The following is an 18,295-nucleotide window of genomic DNA, read 5'->3' as shown; positions in this document are numbered from 1 at the left end:
GGCGTAATATCTTATTAAATTATATAGTAGATGAGGTAGGTTGATCTTTGAACTTTTGTATGTTTATATAATTTATGAAGTTGAAAAATAATTTTATAAGCATAGAAAAGTTATGTTTATGGAGCAACTGACGCCTATTCATATCAAAATATTAATGAAAGATTTTTAAATATATAAAGGTTTATAAGTATTTGCTAATAAATTTAAAACTTTTACTTCACAATGTTTACTGGTTTATTGGAAATATTTATACATTTTACCACCTAATATTTATATTTTTATATAATATTTTAAAATTAAAAATTAAATTTTGCAAATTATTAAATTATTTAACAAATTATTGCGGGAAATTGCTTGTGTTAATTAACATGTTGTATTTTAACATTATATTATTATATTATATATTCATTATAGAAAATAATAATTTATTGCTAAAAATTGAAACAATAATCGGATTATTGCCATATATTTATAAAATTATATAAAAATATTAAATTATGTGAATACTATGTTTAATGAAATATTTAACTTATTTAACGAATTAATTAATTGTTTAATTACTTGACTAAAGATGTATCTTATGAAAAGTTTCTTTTTCTTGATTCTTGATTACTTAGTCTTTTAATTTTCCAGAGAAAATGTTTTTCCCATAGATATGAGTTACACAATATTAATAAAAATATGTCAAATTTGAACTTAGCGTATCCATTTATGGTCTATGTTTGTACCGATCCTAAAGTGTTTGATCCGACTGAATTTTGAGACAGACATCATGTACGACAGAGACAGTAAAAGTCTGCAAGTTTGCCGTTGTAGGAGACTTTTACTATATCAAATTTCATGTAATTATTTGAAGCTTTTCTGTTACTCTTTTTCAACAACAAATGATTCCAATATCTCAGTTTTTACATTTATATCGTTAGTTTATTTATTGATAAATTCATTCCATACCAGACAATCGGGTCGAATAAAAATGATATTATTGTGATAGAAAAAAGAAAAAGATTGCTCCTAAATCTTGATATATTTTATTCATGTATCTAACTGAAATTCCATATAATATTAATTATAAAGGTATTATTATGAGTCTCTTTCATGAAATTATGAATATGTATAACTTTTTTATGAACATTGTTATATGCCTATTTCAGGGGGTTGGTGTAGTTAGATTTTCTATAAAAAAATTGCTAGTATGATTTCTATAATTTTTATGTCTAAAAAATTACCCTGTAGGTTTTGGTTTTGAGTCAAAAAACGTTTTATAATTGAAAAAAAAAAAAAATTCGTCGAAATCGGACAAAAAATACAAATTTTCCCAAATGGACCACATTGTATATTGATTATTATTTTTTCCTTTTATATATTTTGTTATATATTTTTTACGATATTAGCCTTATTTTAGAATTAAATGATTATTTATTAAAAATTAAAATTGTAATAATAGAATTGTAATAAAAGATATAAATATCAATAAGAAATTAAACATTTTAAAATTTATTTTACGAAATAAATAAGAATTTTTGTTTCTACATATAAAATGAAAAATACACTATTTTTTAATATCAAGGACAGTCGCTCAATATGGACATTTTCTAAGTGGTTGAGAACAACCACGTTGTCGTCTAAAAATCAAGAATTTGGTTCCTAATTCCATTTTTTAACAATATTATTGATACTGTCTGTTACATAAATTTCACTGGTCATGTTACGGTCGCAGATGTAGAGCACTGCGTTCTGCACATAACTGTTCTTGGGGTTATATGACGTCCAGAAGCCAAAATCAGGTTTTGTCTGGCAAGTATACAGTCTTTTATTGGGCCAGCTCGTCTTTTTCCGAGTAATAATCTGTCTTCTCCGTCAGACGTAAGTCTTGCTCAACCTTATCTAGGCCGATCTCGGTCTCTAGAAACCGTTGATACAGTCTGCACACTACGATACGTCAATATTAAATGCAGGTGTCACATCAACTTGTCTTGAGGTAGCCTGACGCATTCCTACGGTAAGATGTCTGTTTGCTTCTGATAAATGACGTACATGATATTTAACATATATCATATTATCCGCATGATTTTAAAGCTCCTTGTGAATTTTTTAACAGAATTAAAATCAAACTGAATGTTTAAACATCGACTGAAACCTGAAACCTGAAGCATTTTACGACCTCATTATTTTTTGTCTAAGGTTTTATTGTTTTCATTTTTATTTTTTATTCACAAATAATCAACGTATATAGGGCGTATAAAAATGTATGTTTAAATTTATATTTTGGTTGAAATATGTTACTATGCTTATCTTTTTTCGACCAGTTTATTTGTAATAATATGTCGATTAGATATCTAAAGCTTTAAAATACTGAAAATATTTATTATTGTAAAAAATTACTCAAATGGTAATCCAGCTATTTCTTTTACAATAGAGACGAATCGTATCGTTGGATAAACAATTTCTTTTTCTAATGAAATATTATTCATCGCAATCCGATTTATGATTAAATATGGACGCAAAATTTTGTTTTTGTGTTCAACCCATTTGATATATCTTAAAATAGCTAAGAGAAAATTTTTATATATATCAAATGTTGAAATTTGTTAAATATTGTACCTAAATCAAAATAGTGTATAAAATAATAATAAGTTCATTCGAGCGCGATCAATGTTGTATAATGCAATTTATTTATAAAAATACCTTTTTTTCTAGATAAAAGCTCACGACGTGAGCGATCGATCTTCGCACTTTTCGTGCGGTGTTGGAATGATGGTGAAATGATAAAGTTTGCGAAGTCGCATTACACGGGGGCGTAAAACATTTTCGCCTCGGTTCCTTTTAACTTTCTTCTGTCGCACTGTGATAATGTTTTCAGTTCGGATCACTCATTTCTAATCCCACACATTTAGCGCGCATTAACTTTAAGACAATGGTCAGATGTTTTTATATATAAATTTTTGATTTTTTTTTCGGTGGATTTTTCTATGGCGAGAAAACACTTGTAATTGAACTGTCAATATTGTTGTTCGTGTTAAAACTTGAATACGTTCATAAAACAAAGTATAAAAGCAGTCATGCACTGCATTTATACCCGTAAATCGATTCGCACTCGTTACATTCGTTACGGAGTCAAACAATTTCGTATCATTCGGTGCATCCAAATAAAAATAGAGAAAATGGGGACTGTTAAGCCAGGTTAAATCGCAAGGGGTTTAACAAGGGGATGAATGCAACGGTTAATGGTTACTTTATTAATTGCTTTAATAATAAAATGTAGAAAAATATTACACCAGGATTTAGACAAAAAAATTGAATCCGTTTGTATTTATGATTGTTACAATATACAATTTTCTGCATCACTTACGTAGAAGCGATTGTACTAATTTGAATGCAATGTTGTATCAAATTGAAATTATAAAATCAATATTCGTTTAAATTTAGTGTCATCTACTTTAATAAAAAACTGATTTATGAGCAGTATTTTTATCAGTCATTAAAAAAAGTAATTTTAATCGTTTCACTAAAATATTTCATAATACTTTATTAAAATCACTAGGATTTTATTTCGTCCAGGAATTGTGGATGGCATTATTGTTTAAGTACAATCGTGAAGTCGAAAAAATAAAATTACACAGTTCTGAAGTGGGTAAAAAAGTTAACACGCTCGGTAATTCATTCGAAATTTAATTTTAATTTGACTGAAATATTAATTAACCGCGAATCCTTATCGCGATTTTAATTAATTCATTTTATTTTAATTTAGGACAAATTCTTCAAACACAGAGACGGAGGTTAATTTACGTTTGTTAATTTAAAAATAATTAATTTGCTGTGACTTGAGCGATTCCTTTAAAAATATATAAATAAAGGTTTTCTATTTAGAATGAGCATGATTTTATTTTCTAAATATGTACTTACAAATTAAAAATTAACTGGTACATGTGTTAATATTTTGGTGGATGCGCAAGTTTAAATTAAATTTACTTATACGGACATTTTAATTGTTTATTATTACTTAAGTATATTACTGGAAATTTAGTATGTCCTTAATTGACATGTTTGTAAACAATAGCAATAAAATGCATCCAAACAAAAACAAAAGGGAGACTAAATTATAAGCTTTATAATTAATTTCAAATCAGCCTAATGATAATATTTGTTTTGCATTGCACTGACAAAACAATTATTTCATAGATAACAAATTTGTAAATAAAACATTTACTAGGATAAAAATACACTCGAAATATGAAAATGTTGGTAGGTACAATGAACGTGAATGACTAGTGGTAAATTAACATTTATTTAGCAACAATACATAATCATTTTAAATGATTTATTTAATTTAATTTAATCTTTCTTATTAAATTATTGAAAAAAATTAAAAAAGTATTTTTAATATTTTAATAAATAACTGAAAATATGTCAAATTAATTATAATTTATATTTGGATTATTGTAAAAGCTACATAAGAAGTTTGTATATTAATTTTAATGGTGAAATATTTGATATGTTTAGTTCCTATCTTCTGTAGTTAACAAATTATTTTTATTTACAGATGAATTGGACGCAATGATGTTTTTTATTAAAATTCATACTCAGCAGAACTCGAAATTTTTAATAAACAGTTACAAATTTTAAAAATCCACAAGATTTTAATAATATTATACATTTTATTGAGTTTTTGTTTACTAATTCGAGTATGAATATTTTGTCAATCTCAATGTCTTATAGCAGACATCTTGTATATCATAAATAAATATAGTACAATAGGGAATGCTTTATTCTATCTAAATAAGTAAATTTATACAAAATTTACAAAGCTAAAATACAATAAAAATTATTAACGAAACTAATACTTGAAACGTATACTTGAAAAATTATCTACAAATATAAAATACGTATTATATAGATGCAAAACCATGCATGGTAAAATCAATTAACGGTTCACTCAAGTCAATTCAAAATATAATGTCAAATTATAAATAAACATAATCAACCAACACTTACACAAATCAGAAAGAATCTTCTTTCAGAGCCGGTAATTTTTTGAACCTCGGTACAATTTTCTTCGTATCTGGAAAAACAAAATAGGCTTGTTTTCATGAAACTATCTGACATAATCAGTGGTTACATAAACCCGTCAGATACGTGAGTGTACCGTATGAAATATTGTTATGGGGCTAAAAATCTTTAATGTATCTGTAAATCAAAATTTACACCCAGCGCACAAACTAATAAAATAAGCATCGTGGCTTTGACATTGTTGCATAAGATGCGAATATTTTGCCGAATTAATTTCATTTACAAAAGCCATTTCGTTCCAGATGTCCTGACACGAGATGTGTTTCATTTTGTTTTATTTTCATTAAGTAAATGCTGTAATATAAATATTTTTAATTAAAAAAGGGGCTCGCGAAGAGATCTATCCCGTTCAGTATTTCTCTTGGCGTTTAAAATATCCCGTTTTAATTACAAATAAAAACGTACAATTTGCATGTAAGAAACTAATGATATACTTGATTATCGTAAACAAATAAGTAGTTAATGAACATACAGTGGAGACTAGCTATTAAACATGTGATGACAGTCATCTACAATTAATGAAATTTTTATAAATAATGAATGTACATTTCACGTCAGCATGTTATATGTGTTACGGTCTGTCAAGTATGCTATAGGATCGTTGCAAGCTTGTCAGGAATGATTGAAAGCAGGCGAATGAACCGAATCCTGAATAAAAAAGTCTGTCTCATTTCGTTGCCCAGTTAATTAATGGGCTACAGTAGCTTGTTCACGCATCTTTTTGTTTGGGTCTCATAAAAAGTATTAATTACATTGCAGGAAAATCACATACGGATTATAAGATTATGTTCACAATCAGTGCGTTGCAAAACTCATAATTAATTTTCCATTATTCGAACTTAGGTAATTGGTTAGTGATTCAATTGTATACAACCGCAGATTTCAATTTGTTATATAGATAATTACATCATGGGATAATCGTGCTCAAATCAAATTTAGTAGATGAAATTTCATTAAAGTATCATTAAGTTTTTTACAGTGTCGTTGTTCGTTATGAAACTGCCATCCTTTATTTTTTGTTTGTTGAAGTTTCTGTAAAAAGTGCGTAAGGTTACTTTTATAAAAAAATACCTAGTTTCATCCCAGTTAGATTTAATTAAGCGCAACCATACAAACTAGACGAGATAACTCGTAAGGACGAAACAGTGAAACCGGTTAATCTCCATCAGTAGCCTAAGAATAAAGAGCGCACAAAATTCAGGAACCGGTTAATTAAGTTGACTTAATTAAATTTACCTGTTCGTGGATAGGCGGAGGACGAGGTACGTTGCGCCAGGTATTTTCGACAGCAGGGAATCGACCTGAGAACGATGAACAGTCCGTCGCGGAATCTGGAATTCATGTAGCAGTAGATTATCGGGTTGTAGCATGCGTGAGACATCGCCAAGCCGTGTAGTGGAAAGTAGACGAATTTTAAAACAGTCGGGCTAATACTGTCTTGGAATATCTGAAATCAACATTTGTCGAATTGAACGATTTATCCTAAAAGGTTTTGTGAACATTAAGTTTTGGGTCCTTGTTTTCCTAACGGGGTGCATAAAGTAGTACACTCAAAAGAGGCGGAAATGGGAAAAATTTATGGGCAGGATTTCTGCCACCACCGATTCAGATGTGTATACCGGAATTGGTAATATTATAAGTTTAAAAGTCTTGAATAAAATATGTTGTAGCAATTTTGTATGGCTTATTTATTCCCCTTAATGTGTCCTTTAGTCTGTTGACAAGAGCACGTAAAAGGAAAATTTATATGTAGTCCTTTCACGAACTTGCCTTTTGGATCATGATAAATGTCACTTTTTGGCAGATCATTTATTAATGCAAGTTTATATTTATACTTAAATAAAAACCAATTGAGACACGAATTTAACAGTCTTTATAACACTATAATAAATTATGTATAAATAAAATAATAAACGATTTATTGTGACAAACTATATCATTAATTAAAAAATAAAGTAAAATTAATTTTTTAAAATGGTAAAACACCCAATGCAATAATATAAGCAAGTTTTTCAAATTATAATATTCAAAAGTAATTACCATATTTAATTAGGAGGTAACTTTGAAACGTTCAGGTTTACGCTGTTCAATACATAGTTCATGGACAATGATTAATTAATATGCAATAGTTAATTACAGTTTCGTAGATTGCCCCCTTTGCTTTATTAGAATAGTTGCATCGGTAAATTAAAGTCACTGTTACAAACTTTTACCTAAACCGTTCCAATATAAAGGACGCTAATAAAAGAGTTCATCACAATTAAAAGTAATGCTAAGAAAAATTAACATATGTAACATGTAAAGAACGCATTAAGATATAAAATCACAACTATTAAAAGTTATCAGACGTTTTAATCAACGCTTAAAACTCGGTTTAGGATCTGAGATAAGCAGAATAATGCTTTTTCTTTCAGATAAAAGTCTAGTTGCAATTTCTCTATTGTGAGCTTTAAGATATTTTTGTAGATAATTTCCACAACAAAAAAAAACATGCTATTAAGTTGATCGCATTTATTGTTATTTATGAGAATGGGACAAAAATATATAGTATGAATTATACGTACCAAAAGAATGTTGAATGGAAGCCAGCAAAGGGAGTAGACGAAAACGACTGTCACCATCATTTTTATCATCTGAAATAAAAAAATCGTTATTTATACTAAAATAAATATTTAAATATATTAATATTATTTACTACATTGTATGTTTTTGTGGGTAATACGAATTTTTTAGATTCAGTAGATTTACAAATATTGACTAGAATTATTATTTGTTTATACTGAGGGTAAAAAACACCTAGATATAATTGATTTATTACAATTTTTTTTTAGAAAAATATTAGCCCATTACAAAATAATAATTGAGTAGGCAGAGGGTGTTGCAGAATCGTTAACAGTCGGCCCATCATATCCCACACACATTTGATTGGGGAAAGGTGTGAAGACCTGGGTGGCCAAGGCTGTAAATCCACATGGAAGGCTTCTAGGAAGTTTAATGTATTCCTGGCAATATGTGTAGTAACTTTCTGCATCTGGAAAATTAGTTAGAGATTTCTTCTTATGTAGGGAAAAACATAAGGCTCCAAAACGTTACCAACATATCGCTGGGACCTCACATTTCCTCTAATGAAAACTAAAGGTGATCTGCTAATATAGACAATAGTATCCCATGCCATTAAACCCACAGTGTAGGAAGGACGATAACTCCGTAGGCCAAAAAACTTTATATTAAGGTAAATAGGTGGAATACCAATTGATCTACCTTCATCGGCAAAAAATTCTTCAGCAATTATCCGCGTTGAACTCATCCCGTCTTGTGGTTCTAAGGTAGCTCTTAGCTACTGCTTTACCTCCTTTGCGCTTTTCACTCCATGAAAAAATATATATATTTTTTTATTTTTTGCAAGAAATGGATTAAGGGTTACAACACATTTTGTTCGGCTCAATATTAATTTATCTGTCGGACACCGTAAAATGTCTCATGATAGTGGTGGTTAACAACCAATTACGACCAGAAGACAGAGTAATTTAATGATTATTTTTGCTAGAAGAAATCGCACACATTCTCTTCATCCATGATTCGTACAGACAATACTGTACTGTAAGCCTGTTAGAAAAAAGTTGCATAAAGATGCCCTTAGAGCCAGAAGACGTCTTCGGTGCCATCTGTTAAGATGAATGGCGTAATGATGACAATACTCGAATGTGGGCCCCTCATTCCCCATTTACACTAGAAACCATCAGCCTCAAAAAAGGAGGAGGGCGAGCTTGCTAATGTCATTACAGAAGAAACTATGCATACAATGTCATAAGAATTTATTCGTTCATTAATTTTGTGTATACCAAAAGGAGTAAAAGCTGTTAGTAGAGCAAGGGGGACCAACTAAGTACTAATTTGAAAAATTTAATGGTTAATATTCTGTTGTTTTATTCCTTTAATTAATTTTGTTTTGTTAATTTCTCAAAGAATTTCCTGATATAAGCATTATTATTGGTTTAAAAGTTCTGTTTATTAAAATTTAAATTGAAAATATGTTTATTGCAATATGATGCCATTTATTTCATTTATATGGACTTAAATATATGGTATATTTATAAAAGTTATATTCTTTATGAAGATTTTTAATAGATTAAACAAAAAAGTATTAGTTGAAAATTAATTAAAAAAATATTATTTTCTTCAAATTAATGTTATTATTGTTTAGTATAATAACTTAAATCTCTCAAAATATTATATAATTAATTTTTGTACGGCAACTTTCGATTAACGGATTAGATGATGAAGACTGCGACGAAGCGATAAGTTGCAAAACTTGAGAAATATTAGTTTAGCAAAATTTTATAAAAATAACGTGAAAGAAGAAACTGGTCTCCTGATACTGTCACATTAACGTTTAATAGAAAATCTCGAAGCAATTTCTCCGGCATCTTTAAAATTAAATCATTCGCAACTCGTTAAGGGAATAACTCGTGGGCTTATTTCTAACTGTTCGAGATGCTGCCTGATGTTCCGAACTTTTAATTTAATGGTTCTTTAATAATATTTGATTCTATTGACTTAATAATTAATTTTCTTTGGAATTAATACAAGATATTTTTGGACCATAGAAAATAAAATTTTCCGGAGTAATATCATCAACTTTGTTGCGTATTAAATTAACAGGCAGCATTTTATCAATTGGAGTTGGTGTAATCTCCGATATTAATGAAAGTTTTTCTGTACGCACATTGTTTACAGACTTTGGTCACGTTTATGATGGATCACTTCCATTAAGCTTATTTACCAAATGCAGCTTGTAAATCTAATTTACCACTAATCTCGGTGCATGCAATATATCTTTTATCGCTGCTTGTTAAGATAAAATTGAGTTTGTTTATGGCATCATAGATTTTATAAATTTTAAATTATAAATATTTAGTTTCAGTTTCACCTATTTTATACAATCAAAATTATTGCAAATTGCTTAATATAAAATTGTATTTTCGTTCATTGTTCATCGTTGAGGTTTTTTTTATCTAGTGTTAAAATATAACACCAAACAGGTATTTTATTGTTAAATACGATCCTTTACGTAAGAGTTATCTATTATATTATTACGTGTTCATGCATGATTTGGGATTATCTTCGGTAAGCACCGACAATGCCTTCAATTTACAATTAAATGTACTCTATTATGGTAATTTGATTGTAATTTGGTGGCGTTTTGATTGTTTGTGCGCCAGTCGCTTTATTAATTTATGACAATTTGGACTCGAGGCTCTTTAACTAACGTGTACTGAGGTGTTAGTAAATTGGTGGAGATATATGTGTTGTAATGTGCATGAATTTTATTCAAATATTTTAATTTTTAAGAATTTAGTAATAACAATTTATAAAATAATAATTAATTAATAATTAAATTAATTGTATTTTTGATTAATCATTTTTAATTTAAATATTTATTAAATATTTTTTATCATTAGTAAATAATAAATTATATTTATGTATCATAAAGAAAATTTGTTAAACGTATGAATTAAATATTATACACAAATATTGATGTTAAAATGCCTCTTACCACAAAAAAGAGGTTTATAAATTGTGGGGTGACTGAACATGAAGTTTGCTTTTAAAATGGTCCATATGAAAAATACCATATTATTTTTGATTGATTATTCACAAAGGCCATTTTCATCATATCAATTAAATTCAATAGCAGTTTGAATATTAAACATCCACTTTGTTACCCCAGGGGCAATTGGATAACCATTTAAATTCACAATTAAACCCTTCAAATCCTGGTTCAAAACGGAGGCTATCGAATTCTATAGTTGATTTAATTACAAATAAAATTCCGTTAATAAAATAAATAAATATTAAAACTAGCGCCAGCTCAAATTCGTAAACATTTATGAAATTTTTATATAGAAGTAACTGCTTCGTCATTCAAACATGCCTAAATATTATATATATGAGTACTTTTAAGTGGCAAACATCTCCATGGCCTTTGTGTCACTGTTTACAATAAAAATGGATATTTCTCCACGTACATGACAGATGATAAAGTAAATAAAAATGTCGATTTGACTGAGAATTGTACAGAAAAGTAAATCGAATGTCTATATGTATATATGTAAACTGCTGCCAGTTTAATATGATCCAATTATCAGAATGTATGTTTTCACATTTTAGGACCAGAAAAATAATTTAGATTTTATATCACATTTGAACATTTTTGTGTTGAATTATGTATTTGTGGTTTTAGTAACTATGATATTTTTTCATATATTGTATTTAAAACATTTTTTCTGGCCTACAAGAGGAGTTAAAAAATCATACTTAAAGATAAAGTACGTGAGGAAATATTTTGGTCTATTCGTTTTGAATTGATGAACATGTTTGAAAATAAGCCAAAATGTTGTATAGATAAGTGTCAATTTTCTCTTTGTATACAATCCTAATGAGCATTTTATTGATCATATTGTCATAAAGACGAAATATAGGTTTATTACGACAATGTGCGCCAATCTAATCATTGGGTTGAAATTAATAAAAAGTACTGAAGTCACTTAAGTCTAGCAAGATTGGTCAATTGGAATTTTAAATATTGACTACTAGAGGTCAAATTAATGCAACCAAGGTTATACAAAAAGTGAAAGATGAGCAGTCAACAGAAAAAGTGTTTTACATCTTCATATTAACTTAGGGAAAAAATGTTGAGTATATGATGATTATTTTGTTAAATAAAAATTAAATTAGATTTGTTAGTACCTAATACAATGAACATATTGTTTATTACACATTATCTTTTCATATTCAAATAACAAATAACAAGTAAATGTAAATTATATTTAGATAGTTAAGTAAATGCTTCCTTTATGGGTATAATTAATAGGTATACTTGTATTTAAGGGAGTGCTTCGTATTATATTGTCACTTATGACGTGTTCTTTGTGTAACGCGGCCAAACTATTGCTGAGGCGTCTCAACAAAATAACCCCGAACTGATAATATCTAATGATATAGTTCTCCCCAACACTTTAAATTTTTGTTGTGTTTTTTGAGGTAAAATGAAATCGGGGTCAAATTATTTTTATTAATGATTTATTATCAAATCAAGAAACCAAAATCCAATTTAGACAAATAGTAAAGTTACTATAATTTAAGGAGGCCGTTAGCCTAGTTCTTTTGAATTGAATAAAAAGCTTCTCAAATTACAAGACAATACAGCCATTACTGCAATAATTTTTTGTGGCATGTAATTTGAAGGTGTATATTTAATCCTGAAAATAAATTAACGTTAAAATTACCTTACTACACCAGAAATGTTGAATATATTTTGCCCTCCAAAAAAAACATATTCGTTACAGATTCATTTTCTGAGTGACGCAAAAACAATTTCTAATTAGCTAATTCGTCCACAAAGAACACAAGAATCAAGGACGACGTCTTGTAAACAAATTGTACCCTAGTAATTAGCTATTCTCAACGTATTCTCTTCCTAAATCGTTGCAATCAATTTTACAGCGTTCATTATTTTGTATCAAGGGTTTCAAGACGAGTCGAATAATTTTATTTATTTAAATGAACATCATTTGTGGTCGTTTTGAAATAAATTGGACGATCGATTTTTATACAGTGCATTAAAATATGATTCAATTCGTGGTATAAAGGGCAATTTTCGTTCTTGCCTTGAGGATTTAGACGGATTTTTGAGTCCGTACGATTGGTATTCCAGCTGTAGCAATTCCGCAATTTTAAATAGGATTATACGGGCGCATTTATTAACTGGATGCACAAGTTTTTCTTTATTCCCATTTTAACTGGCTGCATAAATTGTGATTTAAAATAAAAGATATTTAATTGGCTCTCGAAACTAATTTAATATTTTATTAAGAATCTTAATCAAACTTAAATAAATGTAAACTAACAAATATAACAAATAAAAGAGTTTTGTGAAATTTATAGCGTACTTGATACATGAAAAAATACGAGTGTTATTTACTAATAAAAATTATTTAATTTGATTTTACTGTATTTAATAAAATATATGAATTTTATATAAACTTAAATTTAGGGTATCCGTTTGTTTGCAATGCTTTGCAGCATTATTTCACATTAAATTATACGGTTAAAATTGGTTGAATGAATAAATTACACAAATTTAAAATTATATCTCCGTTTTTAAATGTAAAAGTGGATAAAGGTTATTAATGTAACATTCCATTTAAAGAACTGCAGTAAAATCCAAAGCGTTTCGTCCTAATGCGAAACTGGCTGCCTTTATGAAAGGAATGTTTTGTTGAATAGTTGTGTTAAACGAGTTTATCTCGGTTCGTTGTTTTGAGAAAAATGAAATTCACCTTATCACTTTGTTTATAATCTTAAGATTTAATTCTAATTTTACAAAATTTGAAAACTTGGATCATACATTATTTACATCGAAGTGCTTTTGTTCCATTAAGTTTCCCCAAATTTGGGAGCGAAAAATGTTGATTAAAAATGTAAATGCTTGAAAGTATTGTTACATAAATTGACGATCCATCCAGACGTTCGAATATATTGTGTATAGAAAATCGAAAGCGATCAAGTATTCTAATACGGTGGTGCAAGAATAGAATCCACCCCATGTAAGGTTCCACAACATAAATATTCAACTTCTATCTCAATTCCCCGCCACAAGAGCTTATCGAATATGCAATTATTCTCTCACATTCACTTCGAACTTTGAAATATATTTAAATTAAAGCTTTTCACTTATTTTTCTTAGCCTGTCCTTAAAACGCTATTAAAATGTTCCATCTTGTTATCCTACTTTAAAAACTTGTAAAGTGATTAGTAATTTGAGGTTAAAACGAATTCTTTAATGGACTTCAATTATATTTTTATAAAGTGTGGAACAAAATTAATGAAGCCTTATGTTTGGTTAGACACTACAAAGATTGGTCTGATATATGTAAACATTTTTTTATAATTGGTATATCCTCTTAAATCACATTCAAAGTTTTCAATATATTAAATGTAAACATCAAATTCGAATCAATTGAAAAGATATTTACATACAATATTTGTAGCAATTTTAATCATTCACATAACTGAGTGGATTTGCACAATCGCATAGAATCTTAATTACATATTGATAGGTCGAGATTATGCTTGTTAAGGGACTGGACAATTGCGGTTAAAATAAAAGTTGTCGAATCGATTACTCTGGGGACTCTTAGGGTCTCTATTGTCTCCTGTGGAAAAGTTTTTTACAGGATTAATCAATTCACTATCGTGATGAAGTTTTATTAATGGATTTCCAATTTTTAGACGAACTAAAGTTTACATTTAATTAAATGAACCCTTTTCATAACTATAGAAATTGAATATCCATTATGGATTGAGTACTTGAAATACCATCGTCCGATTTGCATTGAGATGAAAGTATTTGTAGATCAATTGCTCTGGGGACTCTTTAGGGATGGCATAGTTATTCTAAAGGATTAATTTGTTTACCGTTGGACTTTCGTGCCTCTAATAGGATTAGTGTGACATTAAATGCCTTTAGTTTTCCTCATTTTTTTTCTACATGGTCAGAAGAGTTTTTCCTCATTTATTTTCACTGCGTGGTCGACGTATAAAACGCACAAAAGTAGAAAAACAGTTTTCGCCTCGCTTGAAATACGTATATTTCCAAAGTTTGGCGAGGTTTAGGGGTATTTAAAAGTTGCACGAACTAATATAAATGCTGTGTTCAATGGAGATTTACTGTAGGCCAAAGTTTTACTGTGCAGAGATAGCAACGATGCAATATATTCCAGAAACGGTAACTATTTAATTACAAATATAACTTATCTTACTCCGGTGCATAGTTTTAAGTCCGCATTATAAATGATAAACGCCAGTATTTTAATTGATTTGGAATTTCATTAGAATATCATAAACAATAATCTTCATTATAATTTACATTCACATTATCACCATATATGCATGAAAATGAAATTGTGAATGGTTTAATTTACATCATGTAATATGTGGTAAGTAATCTTTGCATAATTCTGTTTTATATTTAATACGTTGTATTCATGTGAATTGGATAATTATCATTTAATTTCTTGTTAAATGAAATTTACTAATCTCCTTTTCATGTCACTAAATTTCAACTATTTAATTCACAAACATAAAACGAACTCATTGAAATGCAGCGCTACTAATAAAAGCTTTACTATATCTATTTTTGTTGCGAATAAAAAGTTTACTGCTGAAAGGGTTGGTAATCACTTAAAACATAGTTTGACTGTGCCATGAATGGTTTATAAAACAAAGGCAGCTTTTTGATTAAATATACATAATGCTGCGAAGTGTCAGCTTTCTCATATTTTATAAATGTAAATAATTGCACTTTAATGTGTTCAGTTTTGTTTTAATAAGAGAATTCTTAATACATTATTGGTTGGTTAAGTAGCGTGCCGGGCAACTTGTGGATCCCCAAGTGAATAAAATTCTTAGAATTTTTTCGACGAACATAATGAAAATATTTGTTGCTGGAGTTATTCATGATTAATATCTCGTATCTCATTAACTATTTATTAAAATATTATACAGGAAAAATTTAAATATATTAAATATATTAAATATATACATTGTCATGAACACCATCACACATACTTCTCAAAAATAATTTTCTCTGAGGAGGCAACTTTTTTCAGAAAAAGTGTTTTAATATACACAACTTTTAATTTAGCGGACGAACTACCAAGGACAGTGGTTCTGCAAAAATATTCCACATCAATGGTTTGGCAGTGGGAATCGGAATAACGGTCATATATATTGGCCTCCAAGGTCGCCAGATATTAACCCATTAAAATTTTACATTGGGGCGAAATGAAAAACAGTTTAATTAAAAAAATATATAGCAAATATTTTTTATTTTATTATTTAATTATCAAAACTAATAAAATCGTACTTATTACATATAATACCTCATAATGAAACTGAAACTCAAAAACGGGTGTGATAATCAAATGTAATCAATTCTTTTTTCTAATATGTGCAAATAAAATGAAGAGCTTTATAGTTTTAAAAAATATTCAGTGATGTAAAAAGAAGGGCGTTCTGGAAAAAGTTAAAAAAGTACCAAATTTAAATACTATTTGATCAAATGTTATAAAAATATGAAAAAAACAAATTTTTGATTTTCTTCTACAAACACCGAAATTTACACATTGCATATAATAAAATATTTCAAAATATAATTATGATAATAAATAATTAGTGAAATATTAAGTACTATTTTTTTCTACGTTCGCAAACGCAAATAAAGCTGTTAAAGTTTCAAAAGAAACATTTTTCAATAGAAAAAAATTCTGCTTCTGCATTACATTGCAAAACCACTTACTCTTTTAGATATGCAATGGAAGTATCAACATTGTAAATTATCAGTTCATCTTTTCTTCAATCCAAACAAGGAACTAAAAATATTTTTCTCGTGACTCAAATTATAATAGCTTGTAGAAAAATGGTAAAAATTGTTGATTATGATGGTAATTATTTTCTTATATAAAACTTATTTAAAAGATAGTTAACATGTTATTATAAAATTGAACCTTAAATAAAAAAAGAAATATTCAATTTCGATTGGAAATGAAAAAAAAACTAATTACATTGACTCTATTTCAGACTACTGTTTCTCTGTGAATAACTGATCAAAATCACGGCTGGACTATTATTGTTTGGCGCCTGTTCGAAAAAAAGTTCTATCAGTTTTTATACAGTTCAAGCCTAATAAAACAGTTGATTTTGCAAACTGAAAGAATACTTAATGAACGCTCATAATAGTTCCCGTACAATGGAGCTCGGATTAAACTGAAAAGAGACAAATCATCCCACAATAGTTGATTTGCGGCACGAGTTTTTATTCTGAACTAAAAGCTTTCTACGAACTTTTAAAACAGTTTCGATGTTTAAGATCTCGTCTTCAACAGCATTTAAGCGGTGACAATTTTAATTACTAAATTACGCTGGATTTTCATTTTTGGATTTGTACAAATAATCAACATCCGGATCAAGTGCGTCCATCAAATTGGACGTGACCCAATTCCGAACTCTAAAATTATGTCACTTTAGCAGAACGGATTATTGTCCTCACATCGTCATCGAAAAACGAACTCAGTGATTTTTTTGCCTTTTTGTTGAACTAATTGAATTGTATTAGATAAGTTACATAATTAAACCGTTTGAAAGAAAAAATAAATTGTTAGAAAAATTATTTCTGTGGTACTATATACTACTTTATTTCTGCTTTATTATATTTACATGTTTAGTTTTAATAAATTAACAATGTTAAAACAAACTTTATTTTATAGCGTACATTTTCATGTAAATTACATTAATCCATCAAACTGTAGGTAGCTATTCAATTAATATTAAAATCCAACATTCAAAAAGTTAATTTATTACTGTTGGAACTTTAAAGTGCAAATTATTTATACGTTATTTAAATGTTGGAACGTTTTATCATACAAAGGTAACTTTAACATAAAATATTTACATTGCTGTGAAGTATCAACTTTCAACTTTCAAGTGAGGAATTTTGTAAATGTAAATGACGCTTAAATAATTAAAAAAGTTATTCATATTTTTAATTAAATTTTAGTTGTTTAAAATCTGTAGAAATTATATATTTTATTTTATTGTACATACAGCAAGTGTCAATTTTGGATTATGAAATAACATTTTTCATAGATACAATGAATGGTAGTTGCAACTCCCAAATTGTTATATCGGAAATTTCTTCATTTTATATAAAAAATATTGTTTTCAAATTTATAGCAAAAATTAGTATTAAATATTAAATAAAATAAATCAAAATAAATCACTTTCCAATACAATAACTAATGAAATTTTAGTTTTTAATATGTATGTTGTAGTGAATAATTTGATAATGATTTTATTTTTCATTCAATATTAGTTTTTGCAATCACTGTCGGAGGCTGTTCCATACTGCACATTTCATGGCAGCTTAACAATTAATTAAATTGTATTAACAATTATATATTATATGAATATTTGAAAAAACTGTATTTCAAATTTACATTTAAAGTTAAACAAAAACTTTTTGTGCACGTTAAAATATATACAAAAATCATATTTATAATATAAGTCCCTTTATAAATTCATTCCCTAAAACGAACTTGCCAGTTTCATGTAAAATTATCTGATAATCCTATTTTCCAGATTATATGAAGACGTGCTGAAAGGTAGA

The 18,295-nt window shown here is 28.1% G+C and overlaps 1 protein-coding gene across 3 annotated transcripts in view; it reads right to left on the bottom strand.

The window, feature by feature from the left end:
• Positions 1–18,295, bottom strand: part of LOC109602136 (RYamide receptor) — a 43,063-nt gene that overhangs the window by 997 nt on the left and 23,771 nt on the right. For all 3 annotated transcript variants that reach the window (XM_020018467.2, XM_049964254.1, XM_049964255.1), the window contains 2 exons: positions 7,632–7,700; positions 6,304–6,514 (listed from right to left, as the gene is read on the bottom strand). In XM_020018467.2, the coding sequence (XP_019874026.1) occupies positions 6,304–6,514; positions 7,632–7,700 (280 nt within the window). The remainder of the gene's footprint in view (positions 1–6,303; positions 6,515–7,631; positions 7,701–18,295) is intronic.

This window comes from Aethina tumida, chromosome 3, assembly GCF_024364675.1.
Source record: "Aethina tumida isolate Nest 87 chromosome 3, icAetTumi1.1, whole genome shotgun sequence".
NCBI classification, from domain to species: Eukaryota; Metazoa; Arthropoda; class Insecta; order Coleoptera; family Nitidulidae; genus Aethina; species Aethina tumida.
Note: the sequence above shows the minus strand (reverse complement) of the source record. Positions and strands in the feature narration are given on the sequence as shown.